This window comes from Apostichopus japonicus, chromosome 12 (genome assembly GCF_037975245.1).
Source record: "Apostichopus japonicus isolate 1M-3 chromosome 12, ASM3797524v1, whole genome shotgun sequence".
NCBI classification, from domain to species: Eukaryota; Metazoa; Echinodermata; class Holothuroidea; order Aspidochirotida; family Stichopodidae; genus Apostichopus; species Apostichopus japonicus.
Genome location: NC_092572.1, coordinates 7520258 through 7546898, shown reverse-complemented (window position 1 = coordinate 7546898; position 26641 = coordinate 7520258). Strand labels below are relative to the sequence as shown.

Here is a 26641-nt window from a genome sequence, read left to right as displayed (position 1 = left end):
AATGAAGCATACTGGACGCGTCTAGATGGTTAAATCTACGTGCAAAGTTATTTTTATAAATACATTCTTGTGCCACAGCCACGTTCAAGTTATACTACACATGTGTTAGGTTTATTTTATTAAAAGCACATATTACGGTAACAAAATAACTGTTATATTATTTTTATTGTTTGTGCATTGTTGTTGATAGGAACACGTACGATATAAATATTAAATTCTCCTTGTAATAATTCTATTTCATTCGGGTTCCATTTATTATGTTGCTCTCAATGTTTTTGCAGTTGATTTGACATCCACAGAAATTGTTGGTGTCATATGTTCCTTGATTTTTGGAACGGTACGTCTAAGTATACTTTTAATTTTCACGCAATATTTTCTAGTAGTTGAAATAGCTTAGTTTTCAACATTGTAAGGCTAATTCGGTCTACGGGATTCACCTTCAAGCAAGATGTCATAATTGCGTACCTGAAATTAAATATGAAAAAAATAGAAAATACCTTCTGAGTATGCTACACAATATTTTGCATTAATTTAATATATTGCAGCATGAAATGAAGAAAACAACCGTTTGTATCGTTATGTATGTCCAGCGTGCTTTTATTTACTAAAATGAAAGTGGTTATCATATGGACACCGACCCGTAAGAGTAAATTATTATAAACAATTTTTGGTATATGACGCTATCCAGACTATATGTTTAGCATGTGAAATATAGTATTCACATTCAATGATATACAGTATAGTTCAATATCTTTGTAGTAAAGACTAAAGAAACTCACAGAGAATCCGAACATAAATCAGGCTTTGGGAGAACTGGTAAAGCATCAGGCTGAGCAGCAAACTTCATAAGATCTAATCCATCAAACGGAGAAGCACCTTGAGTAAAATAGAAAATGGTACAGTAAATATTTCATTCATGTCGATAGAAAGTAAACCATGGGTTCCAAGTGAAAAACGATTATTTAAGAGAATGGCAAATAAAAATGTGATGTATATAAAGAATTACTTGAAAAAAGATCATACGTATGATATGAAGTTATATTGTGAATATTGCATTCGAATTTTCTAATTCAAGGTTAGTACTGAAAATATTTACCCTGAGAAAATACCTCCCAGATGAAAACGGCAAAAGACCAAACATCGCTTTCTCGGTCATAACGTTTCTTGAAAATGGTCTCTGGGGCAAACCATGGAAGACGGATGTTGTCCTGAAATATGAACACGGTGTCTTCATGTAGATTACAATCATGAAAATGCTAGGATAATTTTAAAAATGCTAATAACTTTTTCAGTTATTTTTATGTATTCATAAACTATTGCAGTACTGTTTAACACACTTGTGACTAAGGTCGTCTCATTTTACGCAACATACCATAGACAACGTAAACCAAAAACGGTATTTTCCTCACCTTAAACTTGATATTTGAGAGCATTTTCTTAGTAGCTGATCGCAGGTTGAAGTCGTACAGTTTGCACACCATGTTAGGTGTTAAAAGTACCTTACTTGCACAAACAGCAGGGTGATCACACTGGAAGGTAAAATATGTATTTGTTTAAACGCTTAAACATAGTCCTACATTTAACAGCCGATGTATAATATGAAATAAACAGATAATCTTAAAATCATATATTTGAAATGCCCACTCTACTATTTAAGTAAGTTTGCAGCGACTTCAAAGCAACTATAATCTGTGACGCAGCAACAATTTTACTCACGTCAATGGATTCAAGAAAGAATATGGCCTTCAGAGGTCCCATTAAAAATGATCCTATCCGCTGGACATCAGATATCTGAGAGAAGCCACTTAATCCATCCAAGTATATGTTCTTTGCATAGGCATCTTCGTGTTTCGCTTTACAAAGGACATCTCTTAAAGTACCATTTGTGATGTATTCCGTGTAAATGTAGTAAGGAACTACAGTGTTTGGATCATAGAAAGTGGAACAAGAATATATTATATCGAGTAGCAAAACTAATAACAAGGACAGAAACGTAAATAGAATACATTTAAACCATTAAGATGAAAAATTATGCATAATTTATTAAACAATATTTTAAGCATTGCTTACTTTGTATTGTGTCAGCGGCCACAATTCCTACAACATTTTCATGTTTCGGAATATGTCTGAGATGTTCCATCAACGATTTGATTTGAAGCCAATCTTCGCTTGTTGAGTTGTCTGCAATATCACAAAAAGATATGTTTGATTTCAATATGGCATTTGCAATAAAAATGTATGGAAATATTCAAATTGAGATTAGGTTAAAGGTATGAACAAAATTGATCTTGCTAGCATAAGTTTGCAAAATAACAACAAAGGAGAAACAGCCAATACAATTTCCTAAGAAATCATTCAACGTCGAGTTTTCGACTTATTATGTAATCGTTCATGTGATGTCACAGTAAACAATCCGTAAACAATCATCTACGTATATACCAATAATCGAAAGAAACCCCTGTTCATTGCTAGAAGCGTACATTGTGTGAATAATTAGTAATCACATATTTTTACGTAACATGCGTAATTTACACTGCAAGGATATGTTATTTCCAACAGGTTAATGTGCAGGTGCGTAAACATTCGCAAAGTTATAGTAATATACTGTAAAACTTGATGTTTTGAAGCCACAAAACACTTCTGATAGTACGCAGTGATTTAGACGTCCATCTGGTGTTATCACACTACTGATGCAGTACGGTACATCCACCGCTGTATCTGCTATAAAATCACTAACACTAATAATTAAATATTATTTAATATGATTATATATGTCTATAAACAACTACACAAATTTAAATAAAACTTTGCTTAGAAGAAATTCATATCATGTTACACGAGAAATGAGCAAAATTTTAAAACGTACCATACAAAATGCATACGAGAAGTCAACAAATTGTAAAGTTGTCACAGCAAAATAAGAGCCAAAATAAAATCAATAACATTAATGAAACAACTATAAAAAAAGGTAAGACTAATAGCACAACATCATTTATAAAAATGACATGGTAAAATGTATGAGTTTTTAGTTGGGACTTGAAACACTCAGAGTTTGGTTAAGTGCAGATAGTGTGTTCTATACACGTGTAGCACAAGTGTAAAACGCCCTATTACCCAATAGTTGGTGAACGAAAAGAATGGGCCCTCCCAAACGCTAAGTCAACGGTTCACTCCAATAAATCACGTAGAATTTTGAAAACAAACCAAAAAGTTTTAAACACTATTCGCTGTCGAATCAGCTGTTTCAATATAGGAGTATAATTACTGGATGGCAGGCCAAGCAGGGGACTATTGCAGGGGACTTAATGAGAAGTGATACACAGGAGGGTTTCTGACGTTTTAAGGAGGTCTTAAAGACTAAAAGAAGCTATATGATCGTGGCAGTTGTAATTATAGTATAATGTTAAAAAGGAATTTTGTGGATTTAAAATGAATAAAGCACTACTATCATTCAGTAAATAAAACAGAAAGCAATGCAACAAGTAAAAAATGAGCAAAAAATAAACCATTTATCCATGTAAGGCATAAATCTACATTATTGCACAGTGGTAATAATGCCCGATAAATATAATAACTTATTTACATATTTACTCGTGATCTATAAATTAACTCTAATAGTAAAGGAATTAATACTAACTGCAATCATAACGATTTTCGTATAACGTTCAATCATTAACGTACCTCGCAAAGTATTTGCAACGATTAGAGATCTGTCTTTTCCTTTCGTAGATGCTAACCATCTCGTCATACGTCCCGTAGAGGAAATACAGCTTGTTAGTATAATATCACCTCGATTTAACACAGTATTGTCTCCATAGAAGTAGAACTCTATGATAAATAAGCACAATCGAATAATTACAAAATGAATTATGTATGTATATATATATATATATATATATATATATATATATATATATATATATATATATATATATATATATATATATATATATATATATATATATATATATATATATATATATAGACATGTCTGATGGCGTGTGTTGGAAAGTAAGAAATATCCACAGGAAAAAAATGGGGAAAAAAATTATGCTTTCATTTCCAACTTTATTACTTAGAACGTTAAATAGGTAACAAAATATTTCAAGCGTTAACACGGCTCTTCTTCAGTTGTACTAATGAAATGGAAGAAACTAGACCTTATTGGTAAGCTAAATACCAATAAGGTCTAGTTTCTTCAACCCCCTCCCAACCCGGAACAGACACCTTCATTTCCATCAATAATACACACTGTTAAAAATTTCTGTAAATTTACAGTTAATTCCTGTCGATTTTTACAGAAAAAGCCGGTTTTCTATATTTACATGTAAACGTCTGTTATTTTAACAGACGTTTTCTGTACAGCAAGTGGTTTACACAAAATTGTAGTATTTTTCCCTCCAAAGAAAATTTACAGGAAAATCCTGTAAAATTTTCCAGAATATGTCAGTTTTTAATATTTACATGTAAAATTTTGTGATTTTTACAGACGTTTTATGTTACAGCAAGTGGTTTACAAAAAATTGTAGTATTTTTCCCTCCAATGAAAATTTACAGGATAATTCTGTAAAATTTTCCAGAATATGTCAGTTACATGTAAACTTATGTGATTTTTACAGACGTTATATGTGTCATGTACTTTACAGAATAAGTTTTTTTTTTTTTTGCAATCTAATGCATGTAAATTGGAATTTGAAGAGTGTTATACGAAAATATACTTGAAGGTGGAACACGTTACCAATATACAATGGTATTGTAATATTGTGTCGAGCCCGCTTCCTCCGATAGTAAAACTATATCGGGACTCGCGATAGAAAGGTACTGGGATATCTTGATGCCGTATTTATGCTTCTTCAGGAGATGTCTCGAACGGAAGAAAACAATGACTTCACACAAAAAACAATTTGACGAGATAGGATTTGATTTGATGATTCGGTATAATTTCTTCTCTGTCGATTCTCTTAACAAATAAAACTAAATTACAATGATTTGACTTGACTTGACTTGACTCCGTCAATTAAACAATTAGAAAGAGTGATGAAATGGTGACGAAGCAACGAACTGATCACGGAGCGCTGACGGAGTGATAAATTTGCTGATCAAGTGATAAATTTGCTGACGGAGTTGAAAATTTCTGACCTCCTTTTTCTTTTATACCTTACTTCCATAAAATCTCACTGCGCACAATCAGAAGGCAGCCAATGAACTGACCATCCTGTATTAACTTAATGATATAAAAATAAGTGCGCTGGCACTGATCTGCCCTGATTGGTTGGGAGTTTGGAAGTCCATCCCCTTTTCTATGGAAACTTCCATACCACGTGAGAGAACCTTCTCGAATGTTCCACAGACATAATGGAATCTATTTTGGGAAAAGGCCCTGTACCAAGATTCAATGAGATAGTTAAAAACTTCTCGTGGGAAAACTGAATCCATGACCTAGATAAATACATAAGAGGCCCGTAAGGTGTCTCGATGGAGTGTTTCGGTAACATCAAAGAGATGGCATCACTATTTCATAACAGTATACAACAAAATCCATTGTGCAGTAACATTACCGTTTGGCAAAGAAAAGAATGAAATCCAACCATGAAGCTATTACCGATAGCTCCATGATCCAACCCACAATTACCAGTTAACTTTGTCCCTACAGTCGTTTTCTGCCTTAGTGTTACATTTGAGCAACAACCCCCAACCCCGTGAGGCTCATCAAAAATCTAACCATTTAGAGTTTTAGAAACGAATTATTTGTAAATGCCTAACGTGTTAACTAATGAAAACATAATTTTACAATAGATGGTACTGTTCCAATTGGTTTACCGTTTGTTTAAGGAGTATACAACTTCCGAAATCCTATCAAAACAATAACTGCTGTGAGCTGCCAAGAATACAATGCCCAGCCTTCAAGATGTAGTCTAATTTATTGTTGTTTTATGTTAACTTGTATTGTCAGTAAAACATGAACCGATGACAATTCCGTGTGCTCAATGTACGATCACTGGGTCCAGGGGCGTAGCGAAGGTTTTTTTGTTGGGGGGGGGTGTGGAGAATTTGATTTGCCGACGGATCTGGAAGTGGTGACTGAAATGGGGGAGGGGTCTAAGGGGAGGGGGTGTCCCCCTCCCCTTTGGAAAATTTTTAGTTTTGAAACGTCCTTAGATGCAATCTGGTGTATATTTTAAGTCCAATTTGATTTGCCGACGGATCTGGAAGTGGTGACTGAAATGGGGGGGGGTTTAAAGGGAGGGGGTGTCTCCCTCCCTTTTGGCAATTTTTTAGTTTTGAAACGTCCTTAGATGCAATCTGGTGCATATTTTAAGTCAAATTTGATTTGCCGACGAAACTAGAAGTGGTGACTGAAATGGGGGAGGAGTCTAAGGGGATGGGGTGTCCCCCTCCCCTTTGGAAAATTTTAGTTTTGAAACGTCCTTAGATGCAATCTGGTGTATATTTTAAGTCCAATTTGATTTGCCGACGGATCTGGAAGTGGTGACTGAAATGGGGGGGGTCTAAAGGGAGGGGGTGTCTCCCTCCCTTTTGGCAATTTTTTAGTTTTGAAACGTCCTTAGATGCAATCTGGTGCATATTTTAAGTCAAATTTGATTTGCCGACGGATCTGGAAGTGGTGACTGAAATGGGGGAGGAGTCTAAGGGGATGGGGTGTCCCCCTCCCCTTTTGAAAATTTTTAGTTTTGAAACGTCCTTAGATGCAATCTGGTGTATATTTTAAGTCAAATTTGATTTGCCGACGGATCTGGAAGTGGTGACTGAAATGGGGGAGGGGTCTAAGGGGAGGGGGTGTCTCCCTCCCCTTTGGAAAATTTTAGTTTTGAAACGTCCTTAGATGCAATCTGGTGTATATTTTAAGTCCAATTTGATTTGCCGACGGATCTGGAAGTGGTGACTGAAATGGGGGAGGGGTCTACGGGGATGGGGTGTCCCCCTCCCCTTTGGAAAATTTTTAGTTTTGAAACGTCCTTAGATGCAATCTGGTGTATATTTTAAGTCCAATTTGATTTGCCGACGGATCTGGAAGTGGTGACTGAAATGGGGGAGGGGTCTACGGGGAGGGGGTGTCCCCCTCCCCTTTGGAAAATTTTTAGTTTTGAAACGTCCTTAGATGCAATCTGGTGTATATTTTAAGTCCAATTTGATTTGCCGACGGATCTGGAAGTGGTGACTGAAATGGGGGAGGGGTCTAAGGGGAGGGGGTGTCCCCCTCCCCTTTTGAAAATTTTTAGTTTTGAAACGTCCTTAGATGCAATCTGGTGCATATTTTAAGTCAAATTTGATTTGCCGACGGATCTGGAAGTGGTGACTGAAATGGGGGAGGAGTCTAAGGGGAGGGGGTGTCCCCCACCCCTTTTGAAAATTTTTAGTTTTGAAACGTCCTTAGATGCAATCTGGTGTATATTTTAAGTCCAATTTGATTTGCCGACGGATCTGGAAGTGGTGACTGAAATGGGGGAGGGGTCTAAGGGGAGGGGGTGTCCCCCTCCCCTTTTGAAAATTTTTAGTTTTGAAACGTCCTTAGATGCAATCTAGTGTATATTTTAAGTCCAATTTGATTTGCCGACGGATCTGGAAGTGGTGACTGAAATGGGGGAGGGGTCTAAGGGGAGGGGGTGTCCCCCTCCCCTTTGGAAAATTTTTAGTTTTGAAACGTCCTTAGATGCAATCTGGTGTATATTTTAAGTCCAATTTGATTTGCCGACGGATCTGGAAGTGGTGACTGAAATGGGGGAGGGGTCTAAGGGGAGGGGGTGTCCCCCTCCCCTGTGAAAAATTTTTAGTTTTGAAACGTCCTTAGATGCAATCTGGTGCATATTTTAAGTCAAATTTGATTTGCCGACGGATCTGGAAGTGGTGACTGAAATGGGGGAGGGGTCTAAGGGTAGGGGGTCTACCCCTCCCCTTTGGAAAAATTAGTTTGAACGTCCTTAGATGCAATCTGGTGTATATTTTAAGTCAAATTTGATATGCCGACGGATCTGGAAGTGGTGACTGAAATGGGGGAGGGGTCTAAGGGGAGGGGGTGTCCCCCACCCCTTTTGAAAATTTTTAGTTTTGAAACGTCTTTAGATGCAATCTGGTGTATATTTTAAGTCAAATTTGATTTGCCGACGGATCTGGAAGTGGTGACTGAAATGGGGGAGGGGTCTAAGGGGAGGGGGTGTCCCCCTCCCCTTTTGAAAATTTTTAGTTTTGAAACGTCCTTAGATGCAATCTAGTGTATATTTTAAGTCCAATTTGATTTGCCGACGGATCTGGAAGTGGTGACTGAAATGGGGGAGGGGTCTAAGGGGAGGGGGTGTCCCCCTCCCCTTTGGAAAATTTTTAGTTTTGAAACGTCCTTAGATGCAATCTGGTGTATATTTTAAGTCCAATTTGATTTGCCGACGGATCTGGAAGTGGTGACTGAAATGGGGGAGGGGTCTAAGGGGAGGGGGTGTCCCCGTCCCCTGTGGAAAATTTTTAGTTTTGAAACGTCCTTAGATGCAATCTGGTGCATATTTTAAGTCAAATTTGATTTGCCGACGGATCTGGAAGTGGTGACTGAAATGGGGGAGGGGTCTAAGGGTAGGGGGTCTACCCCTCCCCTTTGGAAAAATTAGTTTGAACGTCCTTAGATGCAATCTGGTGCATATTTTAAGTCAAATTTAGCACGGAAGAAGCTCCCGTTCTCCTTTTTCTATTCAGCTTTCCTTCTTTCTTCCCCTTCCGCTCTCTTCACCTTTTCTCCTTTTGCCGACAGACCCAAAATTTGCCGACAGCGACCAAATTATTGGGGGGTGTGACACCCCCCCCCCACACCCCCCCCCCCCCCCCGCTCGCTACGCCCCTGACTGGGTCACACACATGCAGCTATTTATAGCTAAATGGGTCACCGAACGTATCAAAATGTTGTTAAATATGTCTAGTACAGTAAATGTCATTTCATTCATCTGAACCGCCCCCCCCCCCTTCAACCCCTTCTCCCATTCGACCCAGCCGGTCTAGCTCGATGATTGGCGTCAACGTGTCTGTAACAGCTATGACGTCTCGCGCACAGGCGGGAATTCTTTTGATACATTCTGGGCGGCTGCCGTTGGCTTTCCCGGAAAACTTGGCTACAGTCCAGCATGCAGTCACATGACCCAAGTTGGCGCGCGATGTCAGAACGTCCAGTACATGCTGCGCTGTTCTGTACATTATGATTGATCGCATCTCGCATTAACGTACGTATGAAGTGTATAGATTGCACAATACAATACTACAGCGCTTCAAAGTACGTCGACACGAGAGGAAAACAACTGCCGTTGCTGTCCAGTAGGCTACGCACATTTCCACACCAGAACAGGACTTCATTGAGTACTTCGTCAGACGTGAGTGGTAAATTTATTTTAACCATATGCCACATTTGCATTATTATAATCAACAAAACAACTTTGAAAGCCTGTCATAACAAAAAGTTAGTTTATATTTTAGTTCTTACCGTAGGACCTAGCCTAGTACTACCGTTAGTTTGCCTATAACGTAGACCAGACCAACGATAATTAAGAGTTAGACTATCACTATAGTAACACTGGCGCTGTATTAGACTACCTATCGTCACCCTACCGTGCATTTTGATATGTGCGTGTGAAGCTTAGCCTTGCTTCATGTTGTTTAGGTTAATATGATTTAAGGGTGGGTACATTGTAACTTGTAAGTTAATTGGTGCTGGTAGCCTACATACATGGATGATATTGGCTCTCATCTGGCATGTAATATGCAGTCTTTAGATTAGCCTAGGTTAATTAGACTTTTAGAACATGGCTGAATTTGAAAAGGCATAATTCATGTCTCTTTCAAATTATCAATAGTGAAGCAGGGCAGAAATGTACACCTGTAAAATATGCAATACACTAACAGCTACTATCCGTGGCTATGTTGATCATGTGAGTTCCCATAGGAATATACCTCGAGTGAGATTTCCATGTTGTTTTGTTAATTGTGGCTATACCCTATCAACTTTTGCTGCAATGAAGATTCATGTGACTAGGTATCACCGCCATATTCAAAAGCAAATAGCAGTTGCAGCAAAACTTCAGTCAGTTAACCTGTCATTGATTTGTATGTATGAAATCTGTCAAAAAGAACTCACAGATCTGTCCTCATATTTGGCACACTTAAAAGCACATATTAGAAAAGGACAAGTTGTATCTTGTCCATATAAGAAGTGCAAAAGAGATTTTTCAAAAACCAGTTCATTTACAGCACATTTGTCACGTCACAGAAACTGGGGAGCTGTAAACATTTTGGATAAATACAAACTTTCTACTCGTGATCATTGCTCTTTGGATCAAGATATACCTCTAGACACTAACTGCTTTGATGTGTCTACAGAGACTGATAGATTTGTCATTGAAAATGACATAAGCTGTGATTTCGAAAACAGTAACAATTGCCAAGGTAGGGTGCAAGAAACAGGTCAGTCTAGGCTTCAATTTCAACAAAATTTTGCCTTGTTTCTTCTGAAACTTCAGGCAAAACAACTTGTTCCATCACAAACAATTCAAATGATTGTTGAGGAGCTTCAAACTATTCACAGTTTATGTCAACAAGATCAGGTTTTGAAAATTACTCAAAAATTGAGAGATGAGGGTTTAGCAGAAGAACGTATCAAATGTGTAGCCGATTATGTGAATGAGATAGATGCATGGATTGCTATAGTTGTAAAGGAAAACTCAGAACGCAGCACTGTAGAAAAGAGTAATTTACTATAAATCAGCATTCAAGTTTGTTGCTCCAATTGCAATATCACTAGGGAGAGATTCAGCACAAAAAATGCAATACTATCATTACATTCCAATCAAGGAGAGCATTCAATTGCTCCTTTCGGATGATTTTGTGTTGGGACAATGTCAAAGTAGGCATCACAGTGAAGACTCATCTGTTCTTACCGACATAGTGGATGATACAGTTTTTAAAAAAAATAGTTTGTTTCAAAGTTGTGAAAGATCTTTGTCCATCATTCTCTATGAAGACTCATTTGAAATTGTAAACCCACTTGGGTCGGCAAGAATAAAACACAAAATACTAGCAATGTATTTTACACTTGGAAACACCCAACCTGAGTACAGATCTGTTGTTGATGCAATGCAGCTTGTGTTTTTTTGTAAAGAAGTTGATTTTAAGGTCTTTGGGCAGCAGAAGGTTTTTGAGAGAGTGATAAATGATTTGAAAACATTAGAGGAAGTTGGAATAGAAACAAGTGACGGGGTGGTCTGGAAAGGTGCGCTGTCTTGTACAGTATATTAGGGGATAATTTAGGTTCCCATTGTATTGGGGGTTTCATTGAGAGTTTTTCAGGAACTAACATGTGCCGCTACTGTTTAATAACTTCACATGACTTTAAATGTAACGCACCATATGCTGTTGGGAAGCCTAGAACCAAGGAGGAGTATGATTCTTGCATTGCACACCTTGAAGATCATGAAGAAAATCATCAATTAAATTTAATTCATGTTTTAATTCTTTGAGGTATTTTCATGTGTGTGCACCTGGTTTGCCACCATGCCTGGGGCACGACTTGTTTGAAGGAGTTGTTGATTACAATGTGGCCATGTTTATTCAATACTGGATTAAACAAAAACATTGGTTCACATATGCAGATTTGAATATAATGTTGGTACAGTTTAAATTTCAAGGACGCGATGCAAACAATAAACCTGCATTTGTAAATTTATCAGGTAACCGCTTAGGTGGTCAAGCCGTTGAAAACTGGAACCTTTTGAGACTTCTTCCAATTATTTTGAGTGCATATGTTAAAGATCATAATGACCTTGTATGGAGACTCTTTCTTCTTTTACGAGAAGTTGTTGAGTATGTGTGTTCTCCAAAGATTTCACATGAGCAACTTGCATATTTAAGGGTGATAATGGAGGAATACTTGACTGAGAGAAAACAACTCTTTGCTGATACTCCCTTCAGACCAAAACATCATTTCCTGAGCCACTATCCAGATTTAATTAAGTTTGGACCATTAATGAGAGTGTGGACTCTATTCTTCGAAAGTAAGCACTCCTATTTCAAACGTTGTGCCAGATCTGCACAAAATTTCATCAATGTGACAGTCTTTAGCAAATCAACACCAGTACTTTCAAGCTTATAACAGCTCAGGGAAAATATATCCTGATAGATTGGTTATTGAAAATGCCACATCCCTCAATATAGAATGCTTCATGCCTGAAATAAAGCATGCTTTGCAGGCAGCAAATGCAAAGTTTGATGATTCTGTTATCAGTGACAGAGTTAAGATGTTTGGCACTTCTTACCAGAAGGGTGTCTTTGTCAGTGTTCTGATACATGCTTTTCAAGTCTTAAATTGGGTTGCATTTTGTTTGTAGTTGTTGAAAGCCAAAAAGAACTATGTTTGAGTGCAAGCTCAATTATGGAACAACTAGGAGTATATAATGGGCCTTACAAAGAAACTTATAGTAAGCAAATGTGGCATATGAATTATTTTGAATTGAGAAGGAACTAAAACCTTCACTTCCATTACTCAGGTCTGAGGTTCTCTTGTTAAAATGAGCGTGTCAGAACAATCAGATGATACAATTTGTCTTGAAGATTTTGCTTTATCCATAATGCAGCATCTTCCTTCACTGCCACTTGAAATGGTGGACAAAGTAGTTGAACAGCTCCTGGCTGCTGGTGTGGAAAGTGTGTGCGATCTCAAGCTGATCACTGATGAGGACCTTTCCAGTGTACTGAAGCCAATACAGAGGAGAAAGCTGTTAATAGCATGGGCAAACAAGGCAGGTAAGCAGAAATATAATTGCACTTTCTAAATATGATTATCCTCCTTTTTTTGAGGAATGGAGAGGTGAAAGGGGAGGTTAAGAAGTAAGTTACAAGAGGAGATGGAAAAATTTCTAAATAGTAAGTAGATGTGATACACAGAAGTTTCTCTTATTGTCTAAGACAGTTGCTGGTACCACAAATTGAATAAGGAAACTGGTCTCATAGTACATCATTAGCATTTTTGTAATTCTCTAAAGAAAATTTTCTGGGTTAATTATTAGTATTATACATTAGATTTGAACTTTTTTTTAAGCAGTTTTCAAGTAGTGAGCAAATAGAAAACACCAGGTCAAACTAATGAAATGATACACCACATACCCAAACTAAAATATTTATCAACAAGAAAAGAGGAAACCCTTCTTTTCAATTCAAATTAAACATAGAACGTACGTTCTATGTTGTTTGTAGAGTATGTTGAAGTTCATATGAGAGTATGACAAGGCTAAAGGTCACCTTGAAAAACAACCACTATGGGTTAGTATGGGGTACAGTACCTCTACTCTGGGATCATACTTGGCCCCCACTTTGGGGTCCAAATAAGCGGGCACTACGCAAACGTCTGCAGTGACCAAATATCGCCATGGACGCAACAATTTGATATGTATGAGTGTTACTTTGCCCCAAAAACACTTGTATACCAATAATCAACAAAAATTGCCCCAATAATTTCACACTTTGGCTATACTGATTGAAAGATGCAGGGAACTGTGGCAATGGCTTGCTTTCCATACAGTATAAGAATACACCTCAACAACTTAACAAACTATGAAGCACGCCTTGTCCGATGCTTATGCACAAGGTCCATATGGCATACGGTACGGTGTGTACATGTGTACAAAGCCATTGCCTACGTCAACAAACAAGCAGCGACTTAACCGAAACAGACCTGTCAGAGAATGCCCCTGTTGCCAATTGAAGATATGCTTGATTCGATAGATTGAGAGCTTGAGTGCTGCCCCTGTTTATTGTGTATATTATGTTATTTTATTGTGTTTATTGTGTTCTGTGAGTGTCCAAAAAACTAGTACCTTAATGCAATATATGTCTGTTATCAGGAAATAATTTATCAAGGTTGTTTATTCATTTCATATCATCTACTTTCATTGATGTGACATATTTTCATTCTTAAAGAAAAGTTGCTTGGATCAGCATCTTCACAATCATCTGAACCCGACTCTGTGGCCAGTTCACCAGGATGCAGCTGGGTGCCCAGTTCACCAGGATCAAGTCCAGCAGTGGTAATTGCAGATTGGGCAGAGTCATTTTAAGTTGATTGGGATAAAATGCCTAAAAGCCTCACAAAATCACTCCAGAAGAAACAGAGACCCACTCCCAAAGATCGGCGTGAAATGATCAGAATATTATGCAATGACATATATAATGAAAGTTGAGTCAAGTCCAGGACGAAAGCACCTTTCTATTATTGCACAGAAGATCGTTCGTGAGTTTCCAGAACCCTTTAAAGATGACATTGAAGGACTTGTTGTTGGTAGTGGATATGCATCCCTTCTTACACAGTTGGAAAACCGTATGAGCAATCTCAATAGAGGCAAATTTCACCTAAATGTTGGTTACCCCCTGTTTGTAGAGGGTGAACAGAATGAAGCACTAACAAAGAAGCGTAAACTCAGCACCTCATATGGCTGCAAAAACTGGCAACCAGAGGACCTACCTGAAGGGGAGGATCGAGACACGCAGAGAAAAAAGACAGATGACTTAAAGGTGATGCATGAACTTAACATATGGGATGACAATGAGTTTGTTTTCCTCATGAAAAATGTATTTCCAACCATCCGTGCCAAGATAAACAGTCAGCAAGTTCCTGTATGTGCTCTCCTTGATGAATATCCTTTCTTGTTTGAGGAGGTTGGGATGATGGGACATTTTGAAGATTTAGTGGGCATCAAACTGAAATCAGTTGAATTCAGAAGTTTCTGCAAGTGTCAGCAAAGAAGAAGAAGGAGGTGCAAAATATAATAGCTGATGTGGAGAGTGCTAAGAAGGAAAGTGGTGATCATTCCCCTGATGTTCCAGGACTTATTCTCCTCCTCTGCAATCACCTTGGAGATAAATGGGATGATCTTTTCTACCTTGCAAAGGTAAGAAGAAGCTACCTTTATAAATCATTAAGCTTGTGAACTAGCACTATTTGTGAACTAGCACTATCAGAATAGCACTATTTGTCTGTGTTTTTCTCTGGTTTGTCGTTCTTACACTTACAGTTATGTAGATGTATTGGTCAAGTTGATTGACTTTATAACGATATTCCTCTGCGATGTTCACTGTTTGTAGGTCAGCTGTAATTGTTGTGTATTGGGACTCTGAAGTCCAAAGTTCAGTACATCATATGCCATCAGTTGATTAAGATCTTCCCCATTGTCATCATTTTGATTTCATGGATGCATACTGTCCCTCAGTTTCATTTATTTTATGTTATGCTTTGGAAGATACTACTGTTTTCCCAGATGGCATCTTGAATGTTTTGTCCCACATAATAAGATAAGTATTCCAAACAATTTTAATGTTCCTACATTTACATTATGTTCAGGAAACCAGTACTGTGCAGAATATTACTAAGGATCTGAAGTCAACATTCCCATGCATCATTATTCAAGGTGAGAAGCATTTGGAGGATTTTGCTCTAATATGCATTTCCTCCAGTACATATACACTGCTCTTTTGGTTTGGATGATAGTTGTAACCTTTGAAATTTGTGATGGTGAGTATTTGTGCGTGTGTATGTATTTTACTGATGCCTACCTTGTAAACACAATTTCTCATGAAAGGAAGCTTAGATAGATTTCATAGTTGGCATGTGGGTGTACCCGATAGAGTACAAGAAGCCTATTGTTTTTGGCAAAGGTCAAAGATCATTTGGGGTCAACAGAGGTGAAACTGTGAATACTTTGTAAACATGATATCTCAAGAAGGGAATCTTGGACAGATCTCATGTGGTATGTAGGTGTGGTCACTTGAATCAACAGTGGTCAAAATTTGAGAATCTTTGATTAAAGAAACCTAGGAAGTTATATGTTGGCAAGTGTGTCAATGACACCTCATAGTGCACTATCACCTGTGGAAGACAAAGTCATGGGTCAATCTGAGATTTAACTGGGAAAACTCTGTTACAGCATCAATTCAGCATGTATGTGTGCATTTGATGCTCAGCATGTAACATGAAACTCAAGAACTATAGCCCATGTTTGACTTCATATGTGGTAAAAACATTTTGGTTGACCATTGCAACATTTTCAATGTCATTTTTGTGTTGCTGATCTAGGGTGCCTCAGTAAATCGATATATCAGATAAACCGTTTTTTCTTTCATATCCACACCGACAAAAATGAAATCTGCCATCAACGAATATATCGAAATACATCCGAAACAAACCTTGAATACCGGTAAAAATAATATTGAATAAAAAATAATGACCCATTAGTAGACGCGAGTTGGAGTATATTCACGCTGCAACTGTAAAGTAGTGGTAGTCATAGCAGTGGCATTAACTTTAAATGAACATTCTCTTAATAGTTCTAATTGATATTTATTTTTTGCAGGTCCAAACATGTACACTGGAAGAAAGTTTATGTTGGCAGTAGATATGGTTATTGTTAATGACCACATTCAAACTTTTGAAAGTGCAATGATCATGCTGTTTGCAATGTTTTTCATCTTAAACATTGAGTATCCATCTGAAGGTGCAACTTTAATGGAGTTTATCCAGCGGTGAGTAGGCTGAAAGTACCCTAGTAATAGTTAACCATTGTTATTTTGTGTGGACATTCCCTTGACATGGAATGTAAGAGTGAATGCATATTATTAGCCACCTTCATAAGATCAGCCGATCATAAAGGTACCAATTTAGAAAAAAAATCAACAAATTGCAGTTAACTCAACTCCTGGGCAGATCATTGAAATAAATCATACTCTGTTCTCAGTTACAGCTGATTTACTTATTTTGTACTATTTGTTGTGGTCCAAGAATAACAGCAGCTTTGGTAACCTTTTGTAAACATTGATGACCTTTACATAATTTTCACCAATGGAAAGTTAGTGTAAATAGTTGAATGGCATGTTTTATTATTTTGGAGAAGGGTGGGAATGTATGAGTTTGGTTAATTACTGAGAACACCTTCACAATTTGTTACAACTATAGGGTATCAGCTTAAACTGAACAAAATTGAAATTAAAAGAGGATTCACAAATTAGCTCTTCTTTTCAGATCATGATTTCCTAGAAAACTGTTGAATTCCAAAGGCTTGTAAATTAAGACAGGTATCCATCTCAATTGCTTCTATCAACACCAGTGAGCACACATACAATTGGAAACTGAGTTGTGTCACATCACATATTTTGACCATATCTTACTATCATGTATGTCATACTGTAGTGTAAATTTGAGACCAAAGGAAATTAATTGTTAAATGGTTTAATAATTGCTAACTTATTTGAACTTTATGATTTCACAGTTCTAATTTTTGCTCCTCTTTGCAGCTGCTTTGTTGGATTGAATCCAGAAAAGGGAAGAAAGACCCCCAAATCCGAGAAGAGCTATCCTGTCAACCCAAAAATTTTGGCTTTGGTTGGAAACCTGAAAGAATTTGAGTCAGATTGGACAGTCTAAATGCTTTTCAGGCACTTCCCATGATTCGTCACATTAGTCTGACAATTTGGTAACGTTGAATTATAAATCTAGGTCACTTAGTTGATTTAAGGTGTTCCTAGTTGAGAAAATGTTAGCGAGCCTCTTGAGCCTCCTTAACTGGAACCATAGACTCTCCAGCTACAGAGAAGTCTCATTTACAAATGAACAGTTAAACATTTATACAGAGTTCAAACTATTGTCTTTAACTTTGTTGGTGGATATTTACAAGGTTTCACTTGTTGACAAACATGTTAAAGACTATTATTTGGTGCTATTATGACACCTTTCCAATAACTCCATAAACTCTGAAACTCTTCCAAGCAGGTTCACAAATGTTAGAAAAGTTTTGAATCCATAATAGTTTCAGATGTCAAGTCATTCTGTTCATTTTGTTAATGCTATAAGCTTGATATCTAAATTATATTTTGTTGTCAAAATATAAAATCTCTATGCTAAATTTTAACATGAAATCTTTTCATAAAACTGCTCCTTCCACTCAAGCAGAAGCATAGGAATATAAGGACAACTTTTTTAATCATTTACGGGTACAAAGGTCAAATCATTGTTTATATATCTTTTGATCAGATGATTTACAATATCTTTGGTTAACAGATTAGTTAATCTTTATTCTTACCTATTGTAACATATCCTTGTCTTTAACTTCCACTTTGAACTTTAAGGGCTAAAGAAGGTCACGAAAATTAGAAAAAGTATACAATCCTTATCAGCAATAGAGGAGTTACCACAGTTACAGGTATTAATTTTCTGTGAACATTGATATGCCCATTAAAGTGAATATGGTATATGAGCGATATATTTAATACTGCTAGAACATTTAAAAATACATGAAATGAACATAGTTGTAATAAAGTTAAGTGAAGAATAGTGAAGACACCTAAGTTTCTGTGGTCACATAATACAGTGACCTTGAGTGAACTTTGCATACTTCAAGTGCATCTGTAAATAAGAGGGAAAGGAACTTTGTTGTAGAGCAATGAAAGGGCCAGGAACTAGCAGGTGTCAAAGCTTAGTGTTTTATGATCAGTCAATTGTGAAAACTTTCAGTGGCTGATCCAGGATTTCCTGAAGTGGCCGAAGAGACAAATATGGCCACATACAGACTTATCAGTATATTTCCAAACAATGAAAGTATCGTCTGTATAACAAACCCTTTTCCAAAAGAAAGGCTGGGGCACCCAGCAAATACCCAGCCATCAATAAGAGATTGCCTTATGATGTTCAGTCTTATATATTACTTTAAAGGTTTTGACGTTCAAAAATATGTTTCAACAAGTTTTAAAGTTGTAAATAAAAGTTTCAGAGAACAATAAGTTGTTTTTTATTTTATAATCTCACTGATAATAGTAATTCCATCTGTCACGAACGACTTTATTCATTGTACGTGTATTCAGTATATGCTGGGCAGGGTGATAAGTAGGTCACTCGTCGTGACTGACAACTTGTGCGTTTTTTCTGGAAGCGTCGAGAAATGATGGCGCTATTCGGTATTAACGAGTGCAAATTTCCAGAACATACGGGAAGTAATTTTTAGCAGGTGACCGGATATCGTCGACCAATGAACGATGCACTATCAGTCGTATCTTCGAGACATGGATGATTCTCGATGTTTTTCCGTCAGGATTCCTGGAAAAGAACTTTCGGGAGATTAAACCCGGCTATATATAAGAAGAGATATTTTCGGTGATGAGGAGTTTAGTTCAGAGTTTTCCGATCTATTGTAAAAAGAAATTCATCTGAGATAAAAGATTAATCGAGGGGACGGACGGAGGAACCGGTGGACTGTTTGTTTATAAGATTGGTGCGTCGTTTAACCGGGACAGGCGTGACTTCGGCAGAGTTTTTCGGAGTTCACCCAGGAGGAAGCCATCCTTGGGATACAAACGTTGAGTCGAATTGGACCAGCGGGGAACGGTTTTGCTCCTGACCAAGTCACGGGATACCAGCCTACGAGGGAGCCTAATCCCGACATCGTTGTTGGTGACGCAAGGAGGTCAGAACAGCTACGAAAGGAACCGAGAGCCGGCACGCGCCGCGTAAGATAAGTTAAGTAATCTTTTAAAAATTTAACGGCCGTATAATATTGCAAAATCTGTCTGTAATATTCCAAATTTCTAGTACCAATAATCCTTGTACAAATCAGTAGAGATCGTATCATTGTAAATATATCGTTTTTGTTAACTTTCAGAAGCATCTCAGTAGCCTTTTGGTCCTTTGAGTTTACTTCCCTGAATCTATCTAAAATTTTATTTTTATCGGCTTTGAAGGCCAAAGGAAAAACCCGGGGTCGCAACAGAGGGGGCGCTAGAGGGTGCCATATTGTATTATCCCACGGAAGTTGTGACACCATCTGACAGCCAATTTTACAGACAAAGACCTATTTATTGCAAGGAAAAAGACTATAGATAACATTAAAGACTAGACTTTACCTAAAAGATACAGTAAATTAAAAGTCACAATACAGTTATTTTACAGAGAAAAAGACATACTGTATTTCAAGAAAAACTGTGTAAATAACCATTTCAGACTGTTTATTTTACATAGAATGTAGTGTAAAATAACGGCTATCATATAGTAATTTACGGATGAAAACTTTTATAATGCAAAGAAAAACTGTATGAATTACGCTCTCATACTGTGTATTTAACATAGAATTCAGTGTAAAATTACGGTCGTCGTACAGTAATTTTACGGACAAAGACTTTTATAATGCAAAATAAAAACTGTATAATAACAGTTTTAGACTGTTTATTTTACATAGAATATGGTGTAAAATAACGGTTGACGTACAGTGATTTTACGGACAGAAACTGTTATAATTGGGGGAAAAACTGTGTAAATAACAGTTTCAGACTGTTTATTTTACATAGAATATGGTGTAAAATAACGGTTGACGTACAGTAATTTTACGGACAGAAACTGTTATAATTGGGGGAAAAAACTGTATAAATAACAGTTTCAGACTGTTTATTTTACATAGAATATGGTGTAAAATAACGGTCATCGTACAGTAAGTTTACGAACAAAAACTGTTATAATGAAAGAAATAAACTGTATTAATAACAGTTTTAGACTGTTTATTTTACATAGATTATCTGCAGTTGGAAATAACAGACATTTCCTGGAAACTCTGCTGCCAGAGAAATTCTGTATTTTAACAGAATTTTTTTTAACAGTGCACATTTTGTTTCAGCCCTTTCATGTCAATAACCAAACGACATTAATTATATTTTTTCTTAGTTTTTAACCCCATATCGCCACCTCTGACCAGGGATGGACAATCCCCATTTTGATTTGTACAAGAAACGCCAAACTTACCGCCAACCACATCTTCAGGAGATTCATACTTAACTTCTACATCTTCGTGTTTGTTGTTTGCTGTAAACGTTATTGTATTCTGTCTGTAAAATAAGTAGATATATTATTACAAATGTATTGAATTACAGTAGATACTGAATAATGCAAATATTCGTAATTTATGATACTACAATATGCTGAATTTCATATAAGTTTCTGAATACTTCCATTGAAGAAGTAGAGTATATTATACCTCATATTTAGAATAATAGGATGTATAAGTATAGGTAAAAATCTTACCAAAAATAACACAATGTGGTAGACTGTACATTGTACAAAAGTTCATAAACGAGACTCAGTTTGCTTTCTGAGTAGTTTGAACTTTCCTTTGAAACATATTGTTAAATGTGATTGATGGGTTTACTTGAAAGCAAAGAAGTAACATTAACTTACTCCATTCTATCTTCAATTCCCATTCTCGTGGATCTAGTTCCTGAAAGAAGTCATAGCATATATGTAAATATATAATGTAATAGACACCTAATTTACTTTCAATTTAAACTTTTCTGCTTTTTTTTTGGTCATATCTGATAGCATGCGCGGATTTCCGTGGTGTAGTTACTTTCGTTAGTGCTACTTTACTCAACTTTAATATGCTTTGTGTTTATATCACTTTTAATTTCATTTTTAATTTCCGGGAGTCTCCTTCTCTTTCGCTCTATATTTTAAATATTAGCAGCCATTTTAGTGATTTTCTCTTTCGGGTTTTCATTCTTATTCACGAGCAAAGTTTTATTACAATATATGAATACCTATCGAGTTTTGTCTTCAATCCTTAAAATCGAGTATAAGTAATAAGATGTCATTTATTTCTATTTATCACTTTCTGTTAAAACATTATTACACAAACGGGGTATTTTTACGAGGTGTCCGTTTTAACATTGACTTCAATGTCACTTTAAGGTAATTAAAAAGTTTCTTGAATGTTAAAATGTTTACTCGTATTGAAATAGATAGAGATATCTAAAGATTATTAACTTTATCACTAACAATTGCCAATCCGTAGTGCAGTTTCATCGACAGTATCATCCCCCACCCACCAAGTAAATCTGATCTTGCCACTTGAAATTATTTTGCTGTCTAGATTTGGTATAATTTGTAATAATTTCCTTAGGATCCATTTACCATACTGAATTGGGGTGTCAATTATGAAAGCAAATGGCTTAACTAAAGAAACTAGATTACAGAAGATTAAGCAACAGTGACAAGGGCATATGTTTGACTAATTTATACTGGCAACGAGCGAGATTATTAAAACTCATTCTCAATAGCCTCCATGGTCATTCTATGTGTTATAATATTTGGTTGGGAGGGAGTGCCTCTTTGAATAAACAAATTAAACGTTTTATATTCCGTAATTTGGGTTAATATTCAATATAAAAAATGCTGAGCAGCAATAGAAAATTAAATGATGCAACCTCTCATTACAAATAGAAAGCGTACATTCACTTACTGTGGACTTTGTAGTACATCAGTAAACTCGTTAAGGTCGATATGGTGAAGAGGATTGGTACGATGACATAATATAGGTCGTTGTTGTCTGTATCAGAAGTTGTGTATACAATAAATGAGTAAAGAAAATGGTTCATTGATAAATTACGATGTTCTTGTAGTAAGTGCATGTCCATACTCTGACAAATACAAACTGTTATTAAATTAAGATAAACGGGGCCGGCTCAAATTTGAGACTAGACTTAAAGGAAGAAACCAGAAGAATATTGTCGGAAACAATAGGAAATAAATAAAAAGTGGTATCGATTATGTTTAACAGAGCTATTGAGTTATGCACTGGAACTGTATTTAATTGAAATTCGTAAAGGAAACTCCCACCTGATGTGTCTTCCGGTGTACCAGACTTTAGACTGTTGATGTACAGATAGCTTTCTTGCTTTTCTACAAATGGACCATCAACTTTACAAGTAAGAATTTGAGCATCGACACTCATTTGGAAGGTAAAATTTGATGTCAAATTTTTAATTTCTAGTTTCGTGACGTCAAGAAAAGATTCGGTCCGTTTGGAAATTCCGTTCTGTAACCACGTGACGTTTAAAGGTAGTATTGCGTTGAATATAACGCATTGTATCTCTTCATATAAACCTTCGATAGCTGCAAGAACCCTTCTTGTATCCGGATGCACAATCACGCTTTCTCCAACAATTTGAATTGTAGGTGTTACTAAGTAAATATTAAAAAAGAGATAATGTAGTGAAATTTGACAACAATATCATCCCCCTGTTGACTGGATGGGAAGATTGTCAAATACCCCTTTGTGGTAGCAACGTCTCAGCTTAAAGTAAGAAGATCTATATTAAATTCGTAAATCTATGAACACCCAGATTATAGTTAAACATCAAACATGAAATTCATAAGTGTGTATAGGTACCATCAATTAAAATTGATACCCTGAGAATCCAAGATGTGTTCATGTTCATATCTATCTTTTCGAAACAATCTTTGAAAGGATGATAACTTACCTTGGACATGAACTTGAAATGACGCAATTCTTTGACTCCTTTTCGAACATGTATATGTTCCATCATTGACACCATCTCTGACGTCGATTACTCCCATTGCGTAGTGCTTCGATTCACACTTGTTAATCGACAAATTTAGTTGAATATTGTCATACGTTCTTGCCTCCCCTCTAAATAAATACGATTGGTTAACTCCACGTCTCCATGACAATCCGGCACTCGCGTCGAAGACATAAGGACATATCAAGCAAACGTCGCCGTGCAATTTTACACTCACTATGGAATCCGTAATTGCCTCACTATACGTATTGTTTTGTAGCGACATTGAAATGTTCAAAACCACTGGAAAGAGTGAAAAGAATATTTTTATGTAACAAAGTTAATCAACAATTTTTAGTAGTTCAGTTATTCTGTTGAACAATTGTCATTCTGAAGAAATCCGTAACGTTATCATCCTCAATGCACATTAAGTACAGTAATACACAACAGTGGCAAGTTTATTTGACTTCAGCAACACCTCTCAACGCCATTTGAAAGTAGGCCCTATAAAATGAACTGATATTGTAGTGAAAGGCCTGAAGTTTGATGGTACGCATAGGAGGCGTATTGGTGCTGCTTAGGGGAGTGATTTGGCAGGCCTTCACATGCCTGTCTAAACACAGTTCATCGGAATTATAACATATTGTTAGATTCATTTGGTTCATTAAGCCACACAACCATGATGCACTTGAGATACTTCAATTGTTGTGAAACTTTAGGAATAATATACAGTTCCTTTTAAACGTAAAAAAGTTATTACTTCGTGTAATTGTGACTCCCTTCTTGTTTTCAGTTTCACACAAGTGCACATAATTTTTTTTTATAGCATTTTAACTGCATTTTAATAATTAGACATTTAATTCTTACCTATAAGTAATATCGGCAACACAACGCTGTTCAGAATGTTACTCGAAACGGCCATATTTCCTTGAGCAAGCTATGTACACTCCTCCTGTAAGAAATCAATCAGAAATTTGACATTCCATTGCACAGTCATTATGTCATATGTCGGCAATTCACCATTTAAATTCAAAGTGCAAGTGACATCGTCACAATTCTGCCCGTCATAATGAAACTAAAGTTATATTAAAGCATGTATACATTACAATCACCTTTGACAGAGTTAGCATGTATCATACTTAATCAATCATTACCCATTAATATTATGAAGATACATGTTTCTGATTGGAACAGGTATAAACAAATGTAGATAAATATATAGAATAAGATACTTGCATAGCCCTCCTTTTATATATGACGAAATATACGAACAAGTAAATTACATGTTAACCTTAATATAAAATTCGCCCCTTTTAGAAGAGAACATGTGCTAAGATGACCTTTGATATTAATGTTGCCGCTCATGCGGATAGGGCTAGGTAACAGTTCCAGCGCTTTGGTTGAAAGAAAACAACCAAAAGCTCTAGTACCAAACTTTGCGAGTACCAGTAGTAAACAAAATTGAACAGGGTAGCAGGGCGAGAAAGAATGATAACGTTGTTAATAATCTAGAGCAGCATTTGGCACAAGTTTATGAATAAAACGATAGGATGTTAAAGAAACTACGATATATCTCTTTGACCATGACTTTGTCTGACGTGTCAGTGTAACTAAGACTACAACACTTTTAGTTATTCGAAATACTTCTGTCTGTAATATGTGGAGGGGTTTTACTTTTGTTTTCAATCCAGGCTCCCGTGTCAAACTGCCAGTCAATAATGTCATTAATAGTAACACTGCGTGAAGCCTATAAGCCCGTGAAACACCTTTATTGTAAATAGAAAGTAACTTATTTAAAAAAAAGAAACGTGAAAGAACAATACAGTATGTGCTTTCATTGTAGCATGTACATATAGAAGGAGGCGTTGGATAAACTACGCATTACTGTCGTTTTGCAACTGAGTAAACATTTGCCTAGAATAATTAAAAGAATTGTCTGGTCATCCTTAGAAGCTACCTTAACAAATGATAAACACTTTTTCATTTTTTATTCAAAGTATGAGAACGCTAATGTTACGTTTGACAGAAAAAAAAATACTCAGGATGGATATCTCAAATAAACTTTGAACAGTAGTGAATGTGACGTCATCTGGGCAAATGCAGATTTCGACATAAGCGACGGTGTATACAGCTCCTAAAGTAGTCACAGCCAAAAAAAAAACGCGTTGAATACAGATGAATTTCTTCTTTAATATTCGGTTAAATTTCTTATAAATTAGATATTTGTAAAAAATCGTGAAGCCTTCATATATGTAGTGCATCTGTACCGTATAGTTTACAATCGCACAATTCTACGAAGCCTAAGCTTCCCGGTAATACATTCTGCTCTGACATCGATTCAGCCATCTTTCACCTTTCGATGTTCCAATTGCTTTTCAAGTATAATATTAAAAATAATAATCAGAATAATCATCAAAAATATGTACACGCAAATATGTGGGGCCAAAAGGAAATGTATCATGTTAACCTCTTAAAGTTCCAACTCCAGGTTGTGAAAGATGCCTCTTTAACATACAACTGTTTAAAACGTATTTACTGTCTCTTGTATTTTATAAGATACTTTTGAGGTAAACTGTATCAAGTAATTGTTTTAAGAACAAGGTGGCTCTTTCTTTCATGTTTTGTGGTTTACAACTGCAACTTGTATTGGTACAAATAATTCACACATATTTTATATATTAAAATATGCTTAGAGAACTCTTCCACAGTGAACAAACGTGACATGACCTTACACTGGACCGTTATACTAACAGTGCCTGCAAGGGAATCCAGCATAATGTTTATAACTGCATTCTTGGATTGGTGTTAGCTCGTATTTTCTAAACAGAAATACGCCAAATAATTTGCAAAATATAACATTTAAATTTGGATTGTGAATTCTCCTCTACCGTGTATGACATAGGTTCATGAACCAGAGTGCCGATTAGGTCGTCTTTCCATATTTTTTTTTTTTTATAATAGCATCGCACCTAAGAGTTGTGTGGTCGAAAACAACGGAATGGCGTAGCTTTCAAATATGTCTTCATTAAAGTTCCTCTCACGCCATCTCTTTACAACCGAGACTGTGTAGCATCTAACATCTATAATATTCTTTCGTCGTTTTTGGAATTATAACCGTCCTCATTGTGTTGGTCCCTTCTGATTGTTTGCCTTTGTATCGAATAAGTCGTACGCCCTCGTTAAATATTTCTGAAAACGAGTATGAATGAGTTCATTCATCTAGCCGATTTACACAGAGATTATAGTAACCACTGTAAATGTTCAAACTTTGTACCATAGT

At 36.4% G+C, this 26641-nt stretch overlaps 2 protein-coding genes across 5 annotated transcripts; one reads left to right on the top strand and one right to left on the bottom strand.

The window, feature by feature from the left end:
• Positions 1-151: 151 nt before the first annotated feature.
• LOC139976897 (uncharacterized) lies at positions 152-24657 on the bottom strand. 2 transcript variants are annotated; one of them, XM_071985780.1, is made up of 13 exons: positions 24229-24647; positions 23323-23664; positions 22679-23023; positions 22302-22388; positions 21242-21281; positions 20810-20892; positions 3682-3828; positions 2071-2181; positions 1717-1916; positions 1410-1529; positions 1097-1208; positions 780-876; positions 153-465 (listed from the first exon to the last, which is right to left on the bottom strand). In XM_071985780.1, the coding sequence occupies exons 1-13, from the start codon at positions 24281-24283 to the stop codon at positions 363-365; spliced, it is 1842 nt and encodes a 613-aa protein (XP_071841881.1). In that variant the 5' UTR covers positions 24284-24647; the 3' UTR covers positions 153-362. The 2 variants fall into 2 exon arrangements, with proteins under 2 accessions (XP_071841882.1, XP_071841881.1); XM_071985781.1 differs by lacking the exon at positions 1410-1529 and having other exon boundaries at positions 152-465; positions 24229-24657.
• On the top strand, positions 8943-18844 carry LOC139976905 (uncharacterized). Of its 3 annotated transcripts, none has more exons than XM_071985794.1 (6): positions 8943-9365; positions 12618-12786; positions 13960-14927; positions 15377-15443; positions 16386-16554; positions 17323-18844. In XM_071985794.1, the coding sequence occupies exons 1-3, from the start codon at positions 9225-9227 to the stop codon at positions 14094-14096; spliced, it is 447 nt and encodes a 148-aa protein (XP_071841895.1). In that variant the 5' UTR covers positions 8943-9224; the 3' UTR covers positions 14097-14927; positions 15377-15443; positions 16386-16554; positions 17323-18844. The 3 variants fall into 3 exon arrangements, 1 of the variants encoding a protein (XP_071841895.1); XR_011796310.1 differs by having other exon boundaries at positions 8964-9365; positions 12618-12782; XR_011796309.1 differs by having other exon boundaries at positions 8965-9372.
• Positions 24658-26641: the final 1984 nt, after the last annotated feature.